The following is a 16734-nucleotide window of genomic DNA, read 5'->3' as shown; positions in this document are numbered from 1 at the left end:
GTTGCACTGCAGTGATAGTAACTGAGGCGTGACTAGTGCCTCTGGGTCCGGAAGGTGAGGAGAGATGTAATACGTAAGTCATTCTTCACTCCCCCCTCATTTCATATGCAGGCTAAGCTGCTTTTTTTTTTTCATGTTTCTTTATTCTTGAGAGAGAGAGAGAGAGAGAGAGAGAGAGAGAGAAAGAAAGTTGGGGAGGAGCAGAGAGAGAGGGAGACACAGAACCCAAAGCAGGCTCCAGGCTCTGAGCTGACAGCACAGAGCCTGACACTGGGCTCAAACTCATGAGCTGTGAGATCATGACCTGAGCCGAAGTTGGATGCTTAACTGACTGAGCAACCCAGGTGCCCCTATGCTGCTTCTGAGAACTCAGCACACCCACCCTAAGGATTCATGAGATAACTGAAGGAAACACTAGATTTTTGTGAGGGTCTGGGAAGTGGCCGATAGCCAAGAACACACACACACACACACACACACACACACACACACTTTGCCAGGAGGAGTCCAGGATAATGGAGAGATTCATATTTCAAGGAATGGCACAGAGGGGTGTTGAGCATCCTTCAGGCCAACCTTGCACCCCTGAAGAGGGAATTGAATTTGCTAAAGATCTTTGGCTAGGTTACTCCTGCTGACGCCCTAATTTCTGTCTATCTCGTCTCTAACCATTAGCAAGAGAAGCATTACAATTGGGGGGAGTCTAGTGCCCTCACATCATCTTCTAACTAGACATATTTTCTCTTCTTGTCAGAGCATATCTTCTAGCAGTTTCTTGTGACTTTTCCCTCAAACCGATCACCAACCAATCAGAACAACACACTCCAAACATACACCCTTACTAAAAGAACATGGCCAAGGGCGGGAAAGGCACCAAGGGCAAGAAGATTACCCTTAATGTGGCCAAGAATTGTGTCAAAATTACATTTGATGGGAAAAAACGACTTGACTTGAGCAAGATGGGAATTACCACCTTCCCCAAGTGTATCCTGAGACTGAATGATGTGGATGAGCTCGACCTTAGCCGGAATATGATCAGAAAGATCCCTGACTCAATCTCCAAGTTCCAGAACCTACGGTGGCTGGACCTGCACAGCAACTACATCGACAAGCTCCCTGAGTCCATCGGCCAGATGGCTTCTCTGCTCTACCTCAATGTCAGCAACAACAGGCTGACTACCAATGGGCTGCCTGTAGAACTCAATCAGCTCAAGAATATCCGCACTGTGAACTTGGGTTTGAACCATCTGGAGAGTGTGCCCACCACGCTGGGTGCTCTGAAGGAGCTCCATGAGGTGGGCCTACATGACAACATGCTGAGCACCATCCCCAAAAGTGTCTCCAAACTCCCCAAGCTCAAAAAGCTCAACACAAAGCGAAATCCCTTTCCCAAGACAGAGGAGTCAGATACATTCATAGATTCCATCAGGAGGCTGGAAAGCTTGCATCTGGTGGAGGAGAAGGATCTGTGTACGACTTGCCTGAGAAAATGCCAACAGGCCCGGGACAAGCTGAACAAAATCAAGACTATGGCCGCAGCAACACCAAGAAGGGCCATCTTTTCTAACCTGGTCTCACCCAACTCCATGGCCAAGGATTCACAGGAAGATTGGAGGTGACCTGGGACCCTGACCCTGAGGCAGGAAGGGGAAAGGGAGGGAGGGAAGATGGCAGGGGGCTGCATCTACAGGGAATTATGGGATCCCCCCATTATTGCAACAGTTCCTCCAGCCAAGCCCATAAAATACCTTTCCCTACCTCCTTGGCTTGTGATTTTGTTGACTGAAGGGCTTTTAGTTCTTTGCCATTCCACACGTTTCTCTCTTCTTTACATGCACACACCCATATGTACAGGCACAATGAGTCAGAAAAGGGCCATCCATCCCACTTCTTCCCAGAAGTCTCCTGCCTACAGCCCATGGCCAGGGCAGCCAATATTGTTAGCATGCTCTTAGTCACATTGTCATACACTTCAGGACCAACTGCCAGCTCCCAAATGTGGAGTTCATTCCACGGGAATGCTTTGGTTCAGGGTTTTGGAAGTCAGGGATCTCAGAGCATGGATTGGTAGGAGGGAAGATGGACATCTAGTCTTGGGAAGGTGACAAATCTGGGCCACAGAGATGGGCAGATAGTATCATTAAGTGTTGGCAGGTAATATCTGGGGGTGAAAGCAGTACTATCTTTGTCTCTTGTCTGCACATGCACAATTTGCTCTAGGAGCCTTCTAGACTGAATCTGTAAGCTCTTGACTGGCTGTGAATGAATGAGAGTGCATTCCCCTATTATTATGTCCCATTCATTTCCAGACTCTCGTGGGGGAGCAAGGAAAGAATGGGTGCAGGTACGGGTTGGTGCAGTCAATACATAAATACCTTACCAGGCATTGGGCTAGGTGCAGGGACTGTGTCTTAGAGGAAAGCTTGCCTTGTTGTGTGCAGACCAGTTGAAAGAAGGCAGGGCAGAATGTCATTGTCTGAGAAAGTTAGGAGATGTGTGCCAAGATACGTGCAAGCATTGAGAAAAGCCAAAGATTCTGGAGCTGGACAGATCTAGGTCCAGGGCAGCTCTGCTTCTTTCTTGTCATTTCTCTGGACATCTTACTTAGCTTTAGTTCCCTCATCTATAAAGTGGGGAAAATACCGGCCCCAACCATAATGGTTGTTGTGCATCTAAAGCAGATGGCACACGGAGTAATTACTCAAGAGAAGTCATTTCTCTGTATGATCGGCAACTTGGTACATCTCAAAGCTGAAACAATACTTTGGACCGTCCCTAGTCACACTAGATCTTTGGCATAAATATGACAGTGGTAGAGTCAATTCTCACAGTAGCTGAGAACATTCTATGCACTATTCACTCATGCTCATCCATACCTTCATACTGCCTAAAAGGAAAGGATCACAAAAGACATATTTAGGAAAGCCTTTTTCTTTTCTTTTCCTAATCAAGACTTTCCTATGTCAGTGGCAAGTTTTTTAGTGGTCAGTGGAAAAGTACAGAGATCTATTCACTCAGCAGGACTAGCTTACTTCTTTTTTGCATTATAAACCATAGCAGACAGCGTACTTCATTTCTTCACCCATTACTGCTATTTTCCTTTGTAATGCTTAGCTGTGACAACTGTTCCTAAAATCTCTGAAGATATGAATCAAAGTTCCCTTTTCAGCTTTTCCCTTTATTAAATGTTTTCCATTATAAAAATTACAAAACCACAACAGAGTTTTAAATATAACATCTTCAAGTATCTACAATTCTACAATGTAAGCCAGCTATAATACGGGCAGATTTCCTTATTATTCTTCTGTGTATATTTTTATATGCAGTTAAAATTATAGCATTTACATCATTTTCATCCTGCTTTGAAAACCAAGTCATTACATGGTCTTGGAAACCACAATTTTAAACATCTGCAAGCTAGCCAAACACACACATAAGTTACTGTTGGGCATTTGAGCTGTTTCCGGTTTTTCACTAATAGAAATCATTTTGTGATGGAAGCCTATATGATGAAGACTTTAAAAACTGTTTTTGCATTATTTTCTTGGTATAGCTTCATTATTACAAATACATTGAAGTGTGGTTTTTAAAAATAATTTTTAATACATGCCATCAAATAACTTATAACAAGATTACACATTTATGTATCTCCCAGTAATATATTAGAGATTCTGTTTCACTACATCCTTGTCAGCTTTGAGTACCATCCTTTACATTTTCCCCTTCGCTTAATGTCTGAAATGATTTACTAGAAGCCCTTCCCAAGGTGGGTGGAGCAGTCATGTTTGTGACGTGCCTGATGAGATGTCATGCCTTAGGCTCAGGAGCCATCACTGGCATGTTGGCCTTGAACATGTCCCTAACTAAGGTCGCCATTCTGCTATTTTAGCTACTTCCTCTCTCACCCAAGAAGTACAGAATCCATGCAAGGGCATATGATCCTGGCTAGTTATTTGGATATTACCCATTTCCATTCTTTAGAATTAGTGTTCCCCTCTTAGTCACTCAAAGGGATTGGCAGAGAACAGGAACTAAGAATAAAAGGTCTCCCTGTGCCCCTAGGCGGGCTCCTGGTCTGGACCATGGATTTGCCTCCTCCTCCCTCTCCTGCCCTGTCAGGGCATATTTCCTCCACCACGCCTGGTCCTGAAAAATCTCCAGGCACCAATCCTGGATTCGCTGCCAACTGAGTGGTTGGTGTGCAAGATGACATCATCCTTGTCTTATCTGCCATCCTCGGTCTAGGTGCTTTATTCTGCTTTCTTCCTCATAGCCATGTTTTAGGAAAGGGCTGTAAGCATCGTTAACTTCATGAGGATTGACAAATAAATGGGCAGGGGGCTTTGATTTGCCATAGGATACGTTCACGTTAGACACCTGGTTAGCCAGGAAAACTGGCATTAGAACGGAGCAAAGATTGGAGATAAAGGTGAGTTGTGTGTCCTCTTCCACATTTTATTGCTTTTTTTTTTTTTTTTTGGATCAGAAAAAAGGCTTGATGTTAACATTCCTTCACGGTCTAAAATACACAGTCACTTTTCCTTCCTGGAAATTGTATTAAGCTTAAAAACACTTGATAGGAAAAGCATGGGGTTTCTCTTTCCTCAAATGGAACAAAGACCCTATTTAGGCTAACCCAGTCACTGTCCTTTCGGAAAGCCAGGCATGACCTAGGTGACCCCTATATCACCTCTGCCCTTCCTGTGTTTTGCCTCCGTGACCTGGAGTAATTGCCTCAGTCTCTTGTCTCCATCCCCAGGATCCGATCAACATCTCCCTAGAATAGCTTTATGGCAAACCCTTGAAGACTAATCAGCCAACAAGAACAAACGACTCTGAAGAAGAAAAGCCCTCAGTTAGGAGAAGAAAGAGTGGTAAGGGGAACATTCTGGAAGCCAGGCTGTCTGGTGCTGGCCAAGATACTGACTTGCTTCTTAAATTCACTTTGCCTCTCTTTGATTTAGACCATCTGTGTATGAAAATGACTTTGGGAAATACTTAGTGTATTTTTTTATGCATATAGAGGAAATGTTTAAAAAATGATAGATATAAATAATAGAAAATTAAAGTTTTAAAAGAAGACTTTAAGACTTAAAAGACTTATGGTCTCTACACTTCTTTTGAACTAGTAAAACTCTCTATGCTAATCGTCTGTGGTAAGTTACGTACTCATAATGCAATACCTCTGAAACTAAAATTTACACAAAAGATTCATACAAAGAAATATACTTAAAAATATGATAGATAAATAAAAGTAGATTTTAATCATTCAGTAATGCACAGGTAGGCAAAGAAGGAAAGAAAGAAAGAAAAGAAAGAAAGAAAGAAAGAAAGAAAGAAAGAAAGAAAGAAAGAAAGAAAAGAAAGAAAAGAAAGAAAAAACAAATGAACAACAGGGGAAAAGTAAACAAGGAAACAAAATATAAAATAGCAGATTTATGTCCTCACATTTCAATAATTATATTAAATATAACTAGTCTTCTTTATTTGCCATGGCCCCAAACTAGAAACAACCAAATTTCTCTCAATAGGCAAATGGTTAAACAAACCCTGGTATATCCATATCATGGATACTATTGAGTGATAAAAGGGAACATATTGATACATGCTACGATGTGGATGGATCTCAATAGCATTATTCTGAGTGAAAAAGGCCAGTTTCTGTGGGTCACATACTCGATGATTCCATTTTTAGATCATTCTCTAAAGAACAAAATGATTGAGGTGACAGATCAGTGGTTGCCAGGCGTTAATGCTGATGAGGGGTGGTACAGGGTGGGCAGGACCATAAAATGTAGCTCAAGAGATAGCTCTGTGGTGATGAAAACAATTGATTATGATGATAGTGGTAGTGGTTATACGAATCCACAGATACGATAAAACAACACAGAACTATGCACACATATTGTACCAGTGTCAATTTCCTGGTATCGAAATTGTACTAGAGTTGCATAAGATGTAACAACCATCAGGGGAAATTAAGAGAAAGCTGTACCGGGACTCTATGTACTATTTTTGCAACTTCCTGTGACTCTATAGTTATTTTAAAATAAAAAAAAATTTTAAACAATCTTGCAGCCCAGATGCAGCAATAAACAGATCCTTGTACATCAGCCAAGTGCTAATTTATGAGTAAATGTGACAAGCTTAATGTTCTGCAACCATCCCAAAGAGCTAAGGCATTTCAGGAGAAAGAGCACCTTAACCTCAGTTCACCAGATAATCTAAAATGATCCACTGTTGACTTTATGCTTAAAAGATGCTACAAATAATAAAAAGAAAATGTGTGCCTTCTCTACCCATGTTCCAGGTTTTCTGGTGGTGGCTGGGCACAAGCAGCAAGTTGGGTGGGGGACCTTGAGCCAGCGAGTCTCTCCCTTCCCAGTTCTAGGTTTTCACCCCCCCTCCCCGACCCCCTTCGGTCCAACATAAGCAACGTGACTAAGTGGAGCTGGAAGGACAAAGGGGCCAAGCTTGGGGTAGACAGAGAGGCTTGATTTACGCTTCTACCTAGAAGTGGGTCTGAGGTCATGGCCAAGGGTATGGCAAAGAGGAGATGTGAGCAAGAGACAGAAGACTGACATGAACGGGGCCCGAAACCAAGGTCTGCGCGTGACCCAGGCAGTGCTCGCTGGAGGCCACCAGGCTCAGCTGCTCGTGGCCTATTGAGCCAACCAGGTGAAAAGTTCCTCAATGCAGGGGCATTGGTCATACCACCAGGTTGTTTAGTTCACCTCCGGTTCCAGCAACTCTGCTCTAGACCCCCAGGGTCTGAGTGGTGTAGTCTCGGCCATTGCCCTCCAGGGGCTGTTTTCCCAAGAACAAGGGGCATGTTCCTGCACTCAGCCATGGGGCCGAAGCTATCTTTATCAAAGCAGTCTATGCACATGACAGACCCCTAGCCTCCCAGCTGGTCAACAGCGTTCATCTCTGGAGAGTAGGACGGAAGGAACGGTCATGGGCGGGGGGGGAGGGGGACAGGTACTTGAGTTTTAGCCTCCATGCTGCTAGCAGTGGTGTCTTGGAGGGTACGACTGACTATCAAGAAAGTTCATCATCTCGTGGGAATTGGTAACTTCTCATGGGTGTTTTTCTGAACTCTTGTCTTGCATTATTTTTCAAAGGGAATCTATAAAGGAAACTCCGACAACCCTCCACTGCAGGACTTTGTGCCAAAAAGTGCATTTTCTTGTAAACATTATATTTAAGTAAGCTAGGCAATCGAGAGAACACTTCAGAAATTACAAATACGCAGACACAATCAGGTCCTAAAGATAAGCCTGCCACACACATAACAGCCTCCTCCAGCCCAGGGACACCTTGCCCTGATGACACGGCAAGGGAGCATTTCCGATATGTCAGAGACCGTGGCTATGGAAGGATGCCTCTAGCCCATTTAAAGGCGTGTGCTGTGTACAGCAGAGACCCGAGGGAAGAACCAGATAACCATCCAAGCCTTTTCTCATCTCGGTGAGAGTTTTCCAAATTCTCGGCTCAACAGGAACTGAGACCACTGGGAAGAAACATAACAGATCCAGATCGCACGGGCATCCCAAAGAAATGTCTGTACAGAAATAAGTCCAAATGTTAGGGCCCTACTTTTTCAGAGTATCAGTATAGAAGATTCTATTCTGCAGGGCTCTTTTTTCATATCATGTGAAAAGGGAATTGCCTTCTTTGGTACCCACTACCCTTTAGATAAGGACAAATTTAACATTCAATGCCAAGAGAAAGTATTTGCTAGAAAAAAAAAAAGAGTTCACGAAGTCCCCTGTTTCTTGTTTTCTGACCCTGGAAAATAATGTAACCCAGGAAAATTGCATTTTTTTCCTAGTGTCAGGATAATTAGGTAACTAGATCACTCTATTTACCTGATCTAGTTGTTCGTTAACCTACTCACATCTACTTTTGTCTCCTTTAAAGGAATTTTGGGGCCTTTTTTTTCAAGAGAGAGTGGGGGGCGGGGAAGGGCAGAGAGAGAGGTTGTGGGGGAGAATCTCCGGCAGGCTCCACGCTCAGTGCAGAGCCCGACACGGGGCGTGATCCCACGACCCTGGGATCATGACCTGAGCCGAAATCAAGAGTCAGACACTCAACCCACAGAGCCACCCAGGTGCACCTTTGGGGTCATTTCTAAATGAATATTGTACTGGTGCTGCATTTAATTTTGAAGCTGTTTGCAGCCCTTTGTGGAGGTTACAGAGAACGAGTGTGAGGATGTGTGTTTACTCACATACATTCTCAACCAGCTGCCCTTTCCCTGTCACTTCAGCTATTGTTTCGGTTTTTCCAACTGGTCCTCCTCACATCTCAGCAGAGCCTGCCTGCGTCTTACGTTGTGGAGCTTTCTGGCTGTCAGAAACTTGGCTGGCCAAGTGTCTAGCTGACTTTATATAAGAAACTCCTGGAGGCTTCCAGAGTCTTACACTCCATGAATATCTATATCTGATTATGCCACCTTGCTGCCGTTAGAATGCTCTAGTCTTGTACCATGGGGACACACAGATGGATTACAGATCCCAGGCTCATCCAGCTTTTACAAGGCTCATACAGCTTTTCCCATTTAGGATCCAGGCCTACAGAACCTCCTTAGAATTCAGTTATGGAGGCAGCCATTGTCATTGGAATTCAGGCAGAACTCTGGCGCCCAAAAGCTCTGGTTTCCTATATATGTAGAATGGCCTGGAGAGGGGCCAAATCAGCTTTTGAGAGCTGGGAGTTGAAGATACAAAACCCACAGCACAGGCCAAGACTCTTGGGCTAGTTGAAAACTCTCAGAATGGACTGCATACTTCTATCAGAGATGAGAAGCTCATGTTCATCAGAATGTCCAAAAAGCAAATGGGGATACTTCAAGACTCATGGTATGTAATCCAAATGGAAAATCATCAGGTTTTCTCTATGCGTAGGGACAATGGCCAGCCAAACCCTCCTAAGCCTGGGCACCACTGTTGCCTTCCCTCTCTGAAACTCCTGATGGTACAGTGGGGCTGGTGGGAGGTGGACTGGAAAGGAGAGATGCACAAGATCTGAGAGCACAGACAGCCACCTGTCTTTAATCAAATGTTCCATAAACATGCCTGAGATATACAGCAGGTGGTGCTAAAACTAAGCACAGGAATTACAGTATTTATTGAGCACCTACTACAAGCCCAAACTGGTTCAATCTCAAAGCCCACTGCTGGCTATTTCAGCACAGTCCCACCAGGTCCCTGGCTGCTTGGGTGGGCCTAGAGCCTAGGACCAGTGCTCCCACTGGGGCTTCCTCATTCTGTCGAATGCCTTCCATGAGCTTATGTAAGCATTTCTCTGGCACTCTATGCATTGTTCCCAACCGACTCCAGACCTTTCCTGTTTTATACTTCCCAAGGGTCTCCATGCTTGGAGCTGTGCTAGGGCTGTGCCAGGCAGGTGTGAAATGGCCCCGGAAGATCCTGATCCAATGGGCTCAGATAGCCATCATGGAGAAAATAAATAAAATGGAAATAAAATTAGCACAGTGCCTGGTTGTCCCACACGTGCAAGGTGGTACACAGGTTGGTGTCTAGGGTCATCCCTATGAATGAGTGATGAGTAATTTCCACACCTTTGACTCACCTCTGGGCCAATAATTCTCCTACTTGGCAGTCACTTTTGTACAGACCCCCAACTTAGTGGTCATAGGTCCTCGTACGTATGTATGTGGCCATAGCTCCATAGTGGAGCTCCTCGTATGTATTCTTCCCTCTGCTCTTCCTTTGTCTGCCCTCCCCAATCCTGAGGCAGAAATTCAGAAGCTTACTTGTGTGGACATAGGTATGCATTGTTGGGGCAAGGCATCTCTAAGACTCTGAGAGGAACGGTATCGAAATGGACAGAGTGAGGCTCACGGCTGTGGGGACAGCTGCATGCCCACAGAGTGATATCACAGGCATAATTTATAGGAGGGTGATCTGCAGAGACAAATGGGGTTCAGCGAAGTGCTATAGTCCCTGGGGAGCTCTCCACATGAGCAGTCGATGGCCATCTTCTTTGCTCACCCCTCAGGATTCATCCTTCTTGTCATCACAGAACCTTGATTCTCTTGGGAAACCACCACCCTGTCAGTCTGGTCTACGTTGCTGGGTGGGACTGATCCCACTCCCAGAAGATGGGTGGGCACGTGACACTGATCTGGCCCGTGAAAGCACTTGATTAGTTCTGGGATGGGCACTAACCTAACTTTGGCAAATGAAACTTATTTTTGAGATTTTTGCTAGAATTACTGGGACAGAGCACTCCCCATATGGTAGAATTCCTAACTTACTGACTGTCAGCCTGGAGCTACTGGGGACATTGATGCCATTATGCTTGGACAGCCTGCCAAGAACCGAGTCAACTCAAGGGAAATCCTCCCTATGAAATACACGGCTACAGTGGGTGGGGTTTATTGAGTCCAGAGATCCAGCCATGCCTGGAGCCAGACCTTTGTTGGTCTCCAGGGAGATGAGGTGATGGATCTGTTTTTCTGCTTCAGTTAGTTTGAAGTGGCTTTACATACCTGCCCTGAAACGTTGCAGAGAAATCCAAGTGTGGACATTAATGTTTGTATGAAACAGAAATAATACGAGGTCGCCAGGGCTGATATTCAGCTAATATGCACAGTTAGGACTGTGCCATTGTTGAACTATTGAGATATGTCCATTCCAGTTGGTAAACAGTTACTCCCTCTCCACCTGCCCAGTACTGCCCCGGCCTGCTGGACCATCCCTTGGCACGCCCTGGACCTCCCCACTAAATCTACCAACTAAAGGGAGGCTTCCGCTGGCAGCTACTCCGACTGGTCTTTCGAAGGTGATCGGTGCCCCCCGTGTTGCAAAATTCAATGGTCATTCCTTAGCTCTTCTCTTGCTTGGCCTGCCAATAACATTTGGACACCAACACAGCTGGCCACTCCCTCCTTGAACACTCTACGTGGCTTAAAGGACACCTTCCACACCTGCAGCTCCTCCTGCCTTCCTGGCCACAGCTTGAATTTCTTTTGCTGGCTCCTCTCCGTGTCCTTCACTTCTAAAGGTTGGCAGACCCCAAGGCACGGTCCTTAGACCTCTTTCCCATGTGCATTCATTCTCTTGGTGATCTTAGCCAGGCTTACGGCTTTAGATACTACTCCAGATTTACATCTCACCTGGACCTTTCCCTTCAAGTCTAAACTTCTATACCCGCTGGCTACATGACACCTCCACTTGGTGTCTGGCAGGCATCTCAGAATTAACATGTCCACAACTCAGCTCCTGATAAGCAACACACCCCATAGTATTTCTTCCTGCGGTGTTCCCATTTCATCTCCCCCTTGCTCGAGCCTAAAGCTTTGGTCTCTAAGTCCCCTCTCTCTCTCTCACACACACACCCCCCACACTTGCTTTGTCAACAAATCCCAGCAGATGTACCTTCAAAACATGTCCATAAACAGAGCCCTGCAAACCGTCTTCCTGCCACCCCACCTCCCTCCAAGCCGTCACCATCTCTCAGCCGCATGACTGCACAAGCCTCCTAACTGGACTCCCAAGCTTCTGCCTTTGATCGGCTACGCTTCATCTTGACACAGAAGCCAGAGTGATTCTTTTAAAATTTAAGTCAGGTCACATCATTCCTCTGATACTGCCCACTTATTCAGAGCGAAGGCCAGTGCCATTAGCAGGAGCTCCTAAGGCTTGCATGAAGCAGCTCCTGCTACCCCTCTCCCTTCTCTTCCCTGCACCCCAAGCACTCTGGCCCCAGCTGAGCCCACTGTGCTCCCCCTGGGGGCCTTTGCTTTGCTCTTCCCTCCGCCTGAAATGCTCCTTCCCCGTTTACCTGCAGAACTCCCTTCCCCACTTTGTTCACATCTGAATTCAAATATTGCTTTCTTGGTGACGGCTTCCCTTAACCACCCTGTCTAAGATTTCAACCCTTCCCTCTACCGACTTTTTTAAAAATATTTACACTCATTATTTAATAGGTTTTATATTTCACTCATTTACATTGTTTTCTTTGGTCCTCCTCAAGAAAATGTAAACTCAAGGGGCGCCTGGGTGGCTCAGTCGGTTGGGTGTCCGACTTCGGCCCGGGTCATGATCTCACAGCTCGTGAGTTCAAGCCCCGTGTCGGGCTCTGCGCTGACAGCTCGGAGCCTGGAGCCTGCTTCGGATTCTGTGTCTCCCTCTCTCCCTGCCCCCTAACCCACTCGCATTCTGTCTTTGTCTCTCTCAAAAATAAATCAACATTAAACAAATTTTTTTTAATAAAAAAAAAAAGAAAATGTAAACTCAATAAGGACAGGGGAGGTTTTGAGTACTTTGCTCTGTCAGACAACAACCACCACATGTAACAAGCTATTGATAAATCATTGTGCATGATTTGGTGATACCCATTCCATGGTCATTATAAATATTTTGGTTTTTTGGTGTTTTTTTTTTCACTATATTTTGAATGACACTCCTGGGGACACCCCTCTCTACCCTATCTGTCATACTCCTGGAAAAAATCAGGAACCACCTTCTTCTTCCAGTTTCACTCCTAATTGAAATAAAAGCACTCACCAATCCTGAGTTAGCCTTCTAGAGAAGCGGGTATTTGTAAACGGAGGCCTTGGGAGGAGGCTGTCAGCCTTCCGTTCCCCGGTGAGGATGCTCCATATCACAGATTCATGAATTATTATCTGCCTCACATTACACCGTCTGCTAATTTAGCTTCTGAGCTTTCAGAGAGTCTCATGTAGGAGGGACAAACCTGAGATTGCTCACGACCCCCACCTGGGGCCCTGACACCAAGGCTGAGCCTGGGCTGACACCACACCAGGGGACCTGCCCCACCCACCGTGGGCAGAGGGCCGCTTCTTGCATTTTGGTCTGAAAACGCCACAGAGCACATGAAATCCCAAGTCTGTTTGTAGAGGTTTCATTGGCAGAAGGAACTCCAGGAGTAGGAGGAGAGGGTGGGGATGGGAGGGAGAAAAATGGAGGAGAATGCGGATTGATGCATCTTTGGATGCTTCTTTACGGTAGGATCAGACAAATGAAGACAATCCAAGCAAGGCCAGCACCATGCCCAGAGAGCACGGCTGGGCTCCTGGCTGTGCCATTACCTTAGATTGAGAGGCTCCTCCATGATGCCTTTCCCTTTCAAGCTGGGCTGGAAAGAGCAGAAGCTAAACAAAAAAGGAAAAGATCATTCCAGCAGCAGAGTCAAGACTCTTCCACCACCAGAGAGACATTTTTGGTGCCAGTCAAGAGGTAGGGTGCAGACTTGCCCCTCCCATCCCCCATCCTGTCCCCAGGGCATGAACACCAGACCCAGGTGCACCTCTGAGGTAGGCCCTCAGCATCCCCTGGCATTATACACTCTGGCCTTAATAAAAATGGTAATAAAACAATAGTTACAATAAAAGCCATGTATGTGTTTTGGATACCTCCTCTGGGCCAGGCACTTGACAATCCTCCCATTGCCAATTCCAGCAACCACTGAAAATGCCATCTAATTTAAGGCTCCTTGAGGCAAAGTCATGGAGGGGATGGCCAACATTCACTGCCTGAGCGAGGGATATATAAAACTTCTAGATTAACTGTGACAAACTACGCTTAACATACAGAAATCACAGGGAGAAATGGATGTGAGGTACAGCCTGGCACTATGTACCTCCTCAGCTGTGTCTAAAATGGAACTTGAAGAAAATTTTGGGAGGCAATATAACAGCGCCCCTTGGAGGCGCCTCAGAGGAAGGCTCACAGTCAATGGAGATGTGCCCAGAGCTGGCGCAAACAGCCTCTCTGCAGGAGTTGTTTTCTCCATTCTGGCCCTGCCCTTTGGACCCAGCAGCTGGTTGGAGTGCCAGTGACTGGCCAGGGCCAACAGGAAGACAAGGCTAGAACTTCTGAGCACAAAATGGGGCTTCCCAGACTGGGGGTGTCAAATATCACCTCAGAACTCCCAACCCAAAGTGGAGCGGAACATACCCTCCCCCAACTTCTGTTAATACACTTTCTGTGTTGTCTGTCTATGGCTAGGAACCTGCTTTCCTTTCTAGCCCTTCTAGATTCTCCACAGATCTATTTATCTGTAACTTCAATAATAATGAAAAAAAAATAACCATTAGAACTAAAAAAATTTAAACACTAGCATAGATTTCTTGGACTGATTCATTAATCTATTTGAAGAAAGAAGTTAAACTAAAACAGCAGGCTTCTCTCTTTAAAGAAAGAAAAAAGATGTTCCATGAAGAAGTGGGAAATCAGTTGTTTGGAATTCTTTCCAGTGAAATATGAAATTGGAACAACTAAAATTGGCAACTGGGATCAAAAAGAAAAGATTAAGCCAAAAAAAATTATTTGGAAAATTAAAAAGCCAAGCCAGAAAATTCTGGAAGGCCCATTAAACAGCCAGCTTCTTAAATGTGTTGTGTCTGCACAAGTTTTTCCCCCTTTAGTCATTACTGTCCTAAACCACTTCAGTCCATGAAATGGAGCCTGTTTCTCGGATTTAGGGAAGGCATTTCTGCATCTTTTTCTATACTTCATCCCATGATTCAATAGCTCCGTATGTCAGTAGGTTCTTCCCATGTCTGATCTAAATCTTGCTTGCTGTGGGTTGAGAACAGTTCTCCCGAGAACAGAGCTGAGCTGTCTTTGTCCTGTTCTCAGTTCATGATCAGTTTTCTCCGAGGAGGATTTTCAAACCCTTACCTTTTGAAGACCTTACTCCGATCGCTGTTGTGAAAGACAAGAAACTTGGAATATCCATTTTGGAAAAAGAGCTCCAGGGCAATGTCCTATAAAGAGGAGAAACCCTTTTCATTGCTACTGAAGTTTCCCGAAATGGAGAAACCCAGGCCACAGAGCCACTAGCAATGGGTCATTTGGTTCTCTATGTCAGACAACCCTTTCTGGTTGGTTCTTCCAACCTTCTAAGGGGGTACAAAGACTTTAGTGACACTGATGAAGGGAGTCCCCACAAAATCGGTAGGAGGGCAGGAGGGCCTCAGACTTTCTTTGACTGAAGCAGGAAGCAAGAGCCCCACTCTCAGGATAAGCCAGATAAGGAATAGACAGAGGGAGGAAAGGGCCTGGTGATACCTTCAGACTCCTCCACTTCTGGGTCACAAGTTTGGTTTCCTGAACCAGAGACTCACCTCATCAGAAATATTAGGGGATGGGTAGATGGGGGGGGGGGGTGGCTGGGTGCATCTCACAATCTGGGCAACACTGTATGTCGACCTATAGACCTGCAGGCACAGGGTGCTTTGCCAAACTCGTTTTGCAGAGCCATTTTAATGTGGCCATGCTGACATGGCAAAGGTATTTTGTTAATGCCTAATTGAACTCTACATAATTTCTTTTCCCTCCTCCCTCCCTGTCTCCCTTCCTTCTCATCCAAGCTGTGTAAATAACGGACTTGGAACAGCCATAGAGAAGAGTCTACGTGTAGGATGAGGCTCAGGGATGAGACCAGGTCAGGGAGAGAATTCCGAGGGCTGGGGCGGGGGTGGGGGGTGGTGGTGCTGGGCATGGAGGAAGGCGTTGCATCTGACAACTGAGTCAGGTCCCGTTTCTACCTGACTGGTAGTGCTCCCAAAGTCCAGTTCTGGGCTCCAGAGCAGAGGGAAAGTATTTGTGATGATAGCATAACTCCCTCTGGACAGGGTCGGGGTGCATATGGGAGCCCTGCATATTTTTCTACGATAGAAATATAAATACTGTGCAAAGCAGATGATCAGTGCAGATGTAATGGCTTCCCCTGGCAACCTTGAGCACCCAAGATCTGACTTTCTCCTAGGGGAACCCAAGAAAGATGAGGGCCATGCTCACAAGCTTTCCCCGCCCCTAACTCCCACACTACTTGGCCCTGCTCACAAGCTCTCCCGCTTCTCCTTTTCACCACTGTCAGGCTAACCGAACATCTGGAAACAATCACTGTTTACTGAGGGGAAAGAAACTCACTTGCTGATACCTATGTGCTACTATATATAATCTATAAGGTAGACATAATCATAAAATAATAATTTTGAGTATTTAGATGTGCCGAAAAGTGTGCTGAGTGCTATACATGTAATGGTGGAAGAGACAAGACGTGGTCGCCTGTGCTCAAACATGCTACAGTGTCAGGGCCGTGGTCTGGACTAGGCCCATGCTAGCCACACTGTCTAGAACCCTCAGGGCGGGGCTTCTTCCAGTTTTCCCCTTCTAGTTTACTGTCCTTGCAAGGAAGCGCACTAAGGTCAGGCAAGATGAGAATTAACACTTTGTGGGCAAAATCAGTGGAGAGGGAGGAAGAGGGCTGGTTGGATTCCAGCAGCTTGCTGATCCTTTCGAGAATGAGCCCCCTAGAAAGGCCCCCCTGAGCTTCAGTGTCAGAAAATAGTAAGAAGGCCCCCAGGCAGGAGGATCACAGGATGAATTATAGACCCAAAGACATTTACAGATAAAACACTCATTACTAGGTTGATTAGGGCTAACCCCATCCCCCATTGGCCTTAGCAGAACAGAGACTCTCCAGAAAGGGTGGAAGAAGGTTTGGGCCCCTCCCCTCCCACAAGGGTGGTCCCTCCTCTCTTCCTGTTCCTCTGCCAGATGCCTGGGAGGCCTTCGGATGCAGCTTCCATGCTGTAAGGCTGGGCTGGAGAGGCCCAGATGGGTCTGCGGCCAGCAGGGGCTCCTCCCTTCGCACCTGAAGTGAAAAGTCTCAGCAAAGCCCTGACTCTGAAGGGTACTGGCTCTGTTAGCCCCTCGTGAGTCCTTGAAG

General features: G+C 45.9%; 2 protein-coding genes across 8 annotated transcripts in view; one reads left to right on the top strand and one right to left on the bottom strand.

Annotated features, from left to right (window-relative positions):
* Window positions 1–16734, bottom strand: part of WDFY4 (WDFY family member 4) — a 293352-nt gene that overhangs the window by 66741 nt on the left and 209877 nt on the right. For all 7 annotated transcript variants that reach the window (XM_047073085.1, XM_047073084.1, XM_047073089.1 and 4 more), the window contains 2 exons: window positions 14679–14764; window positions 13085–13147 (listed from right to left, as the gene is read on the bottom strand). In XM_047073085.1, coding sequence (XP_046929041.1) covers window positions 13085–13147; window positions 14679–14764 — 149 coding nt within the window. The remainder of the gene's footprint in view (window positions 1–13084; window positions 13148–14678; window positions 14765–16734) is intronic.
* Window positions 852–1619, top strand: LRRC18 (leucine rich repeat containing 18). The gene has a single exon (XM_047073094.1). The coding sequence runs from the start codon at window positions 852–854 to the stop codon at window positions 1617–1619; it is 768 nt and encodes a 255-aa protein (XP_046929050.1).

Source organism: Lynx rufus, unplaced genomic scaffold, assembly GCF_022079265.1.
Source record: "Lynx rufus isolate CCGP_SWC_20201006 ecotype Redwood Valley unplaced genomic scaffold, mLynRuf1.p SCAF_11, whole genome shotgun sequence".
NCBI classification, from domain to species: Eukaryota; Metazoa; Chordata; class Mammalia; order Carnivora; family Felidae; genus Lynx; species Lynx rufus.
This window is presented reverse-complemented; position numbering and strand designations above follow the sequence as displayed.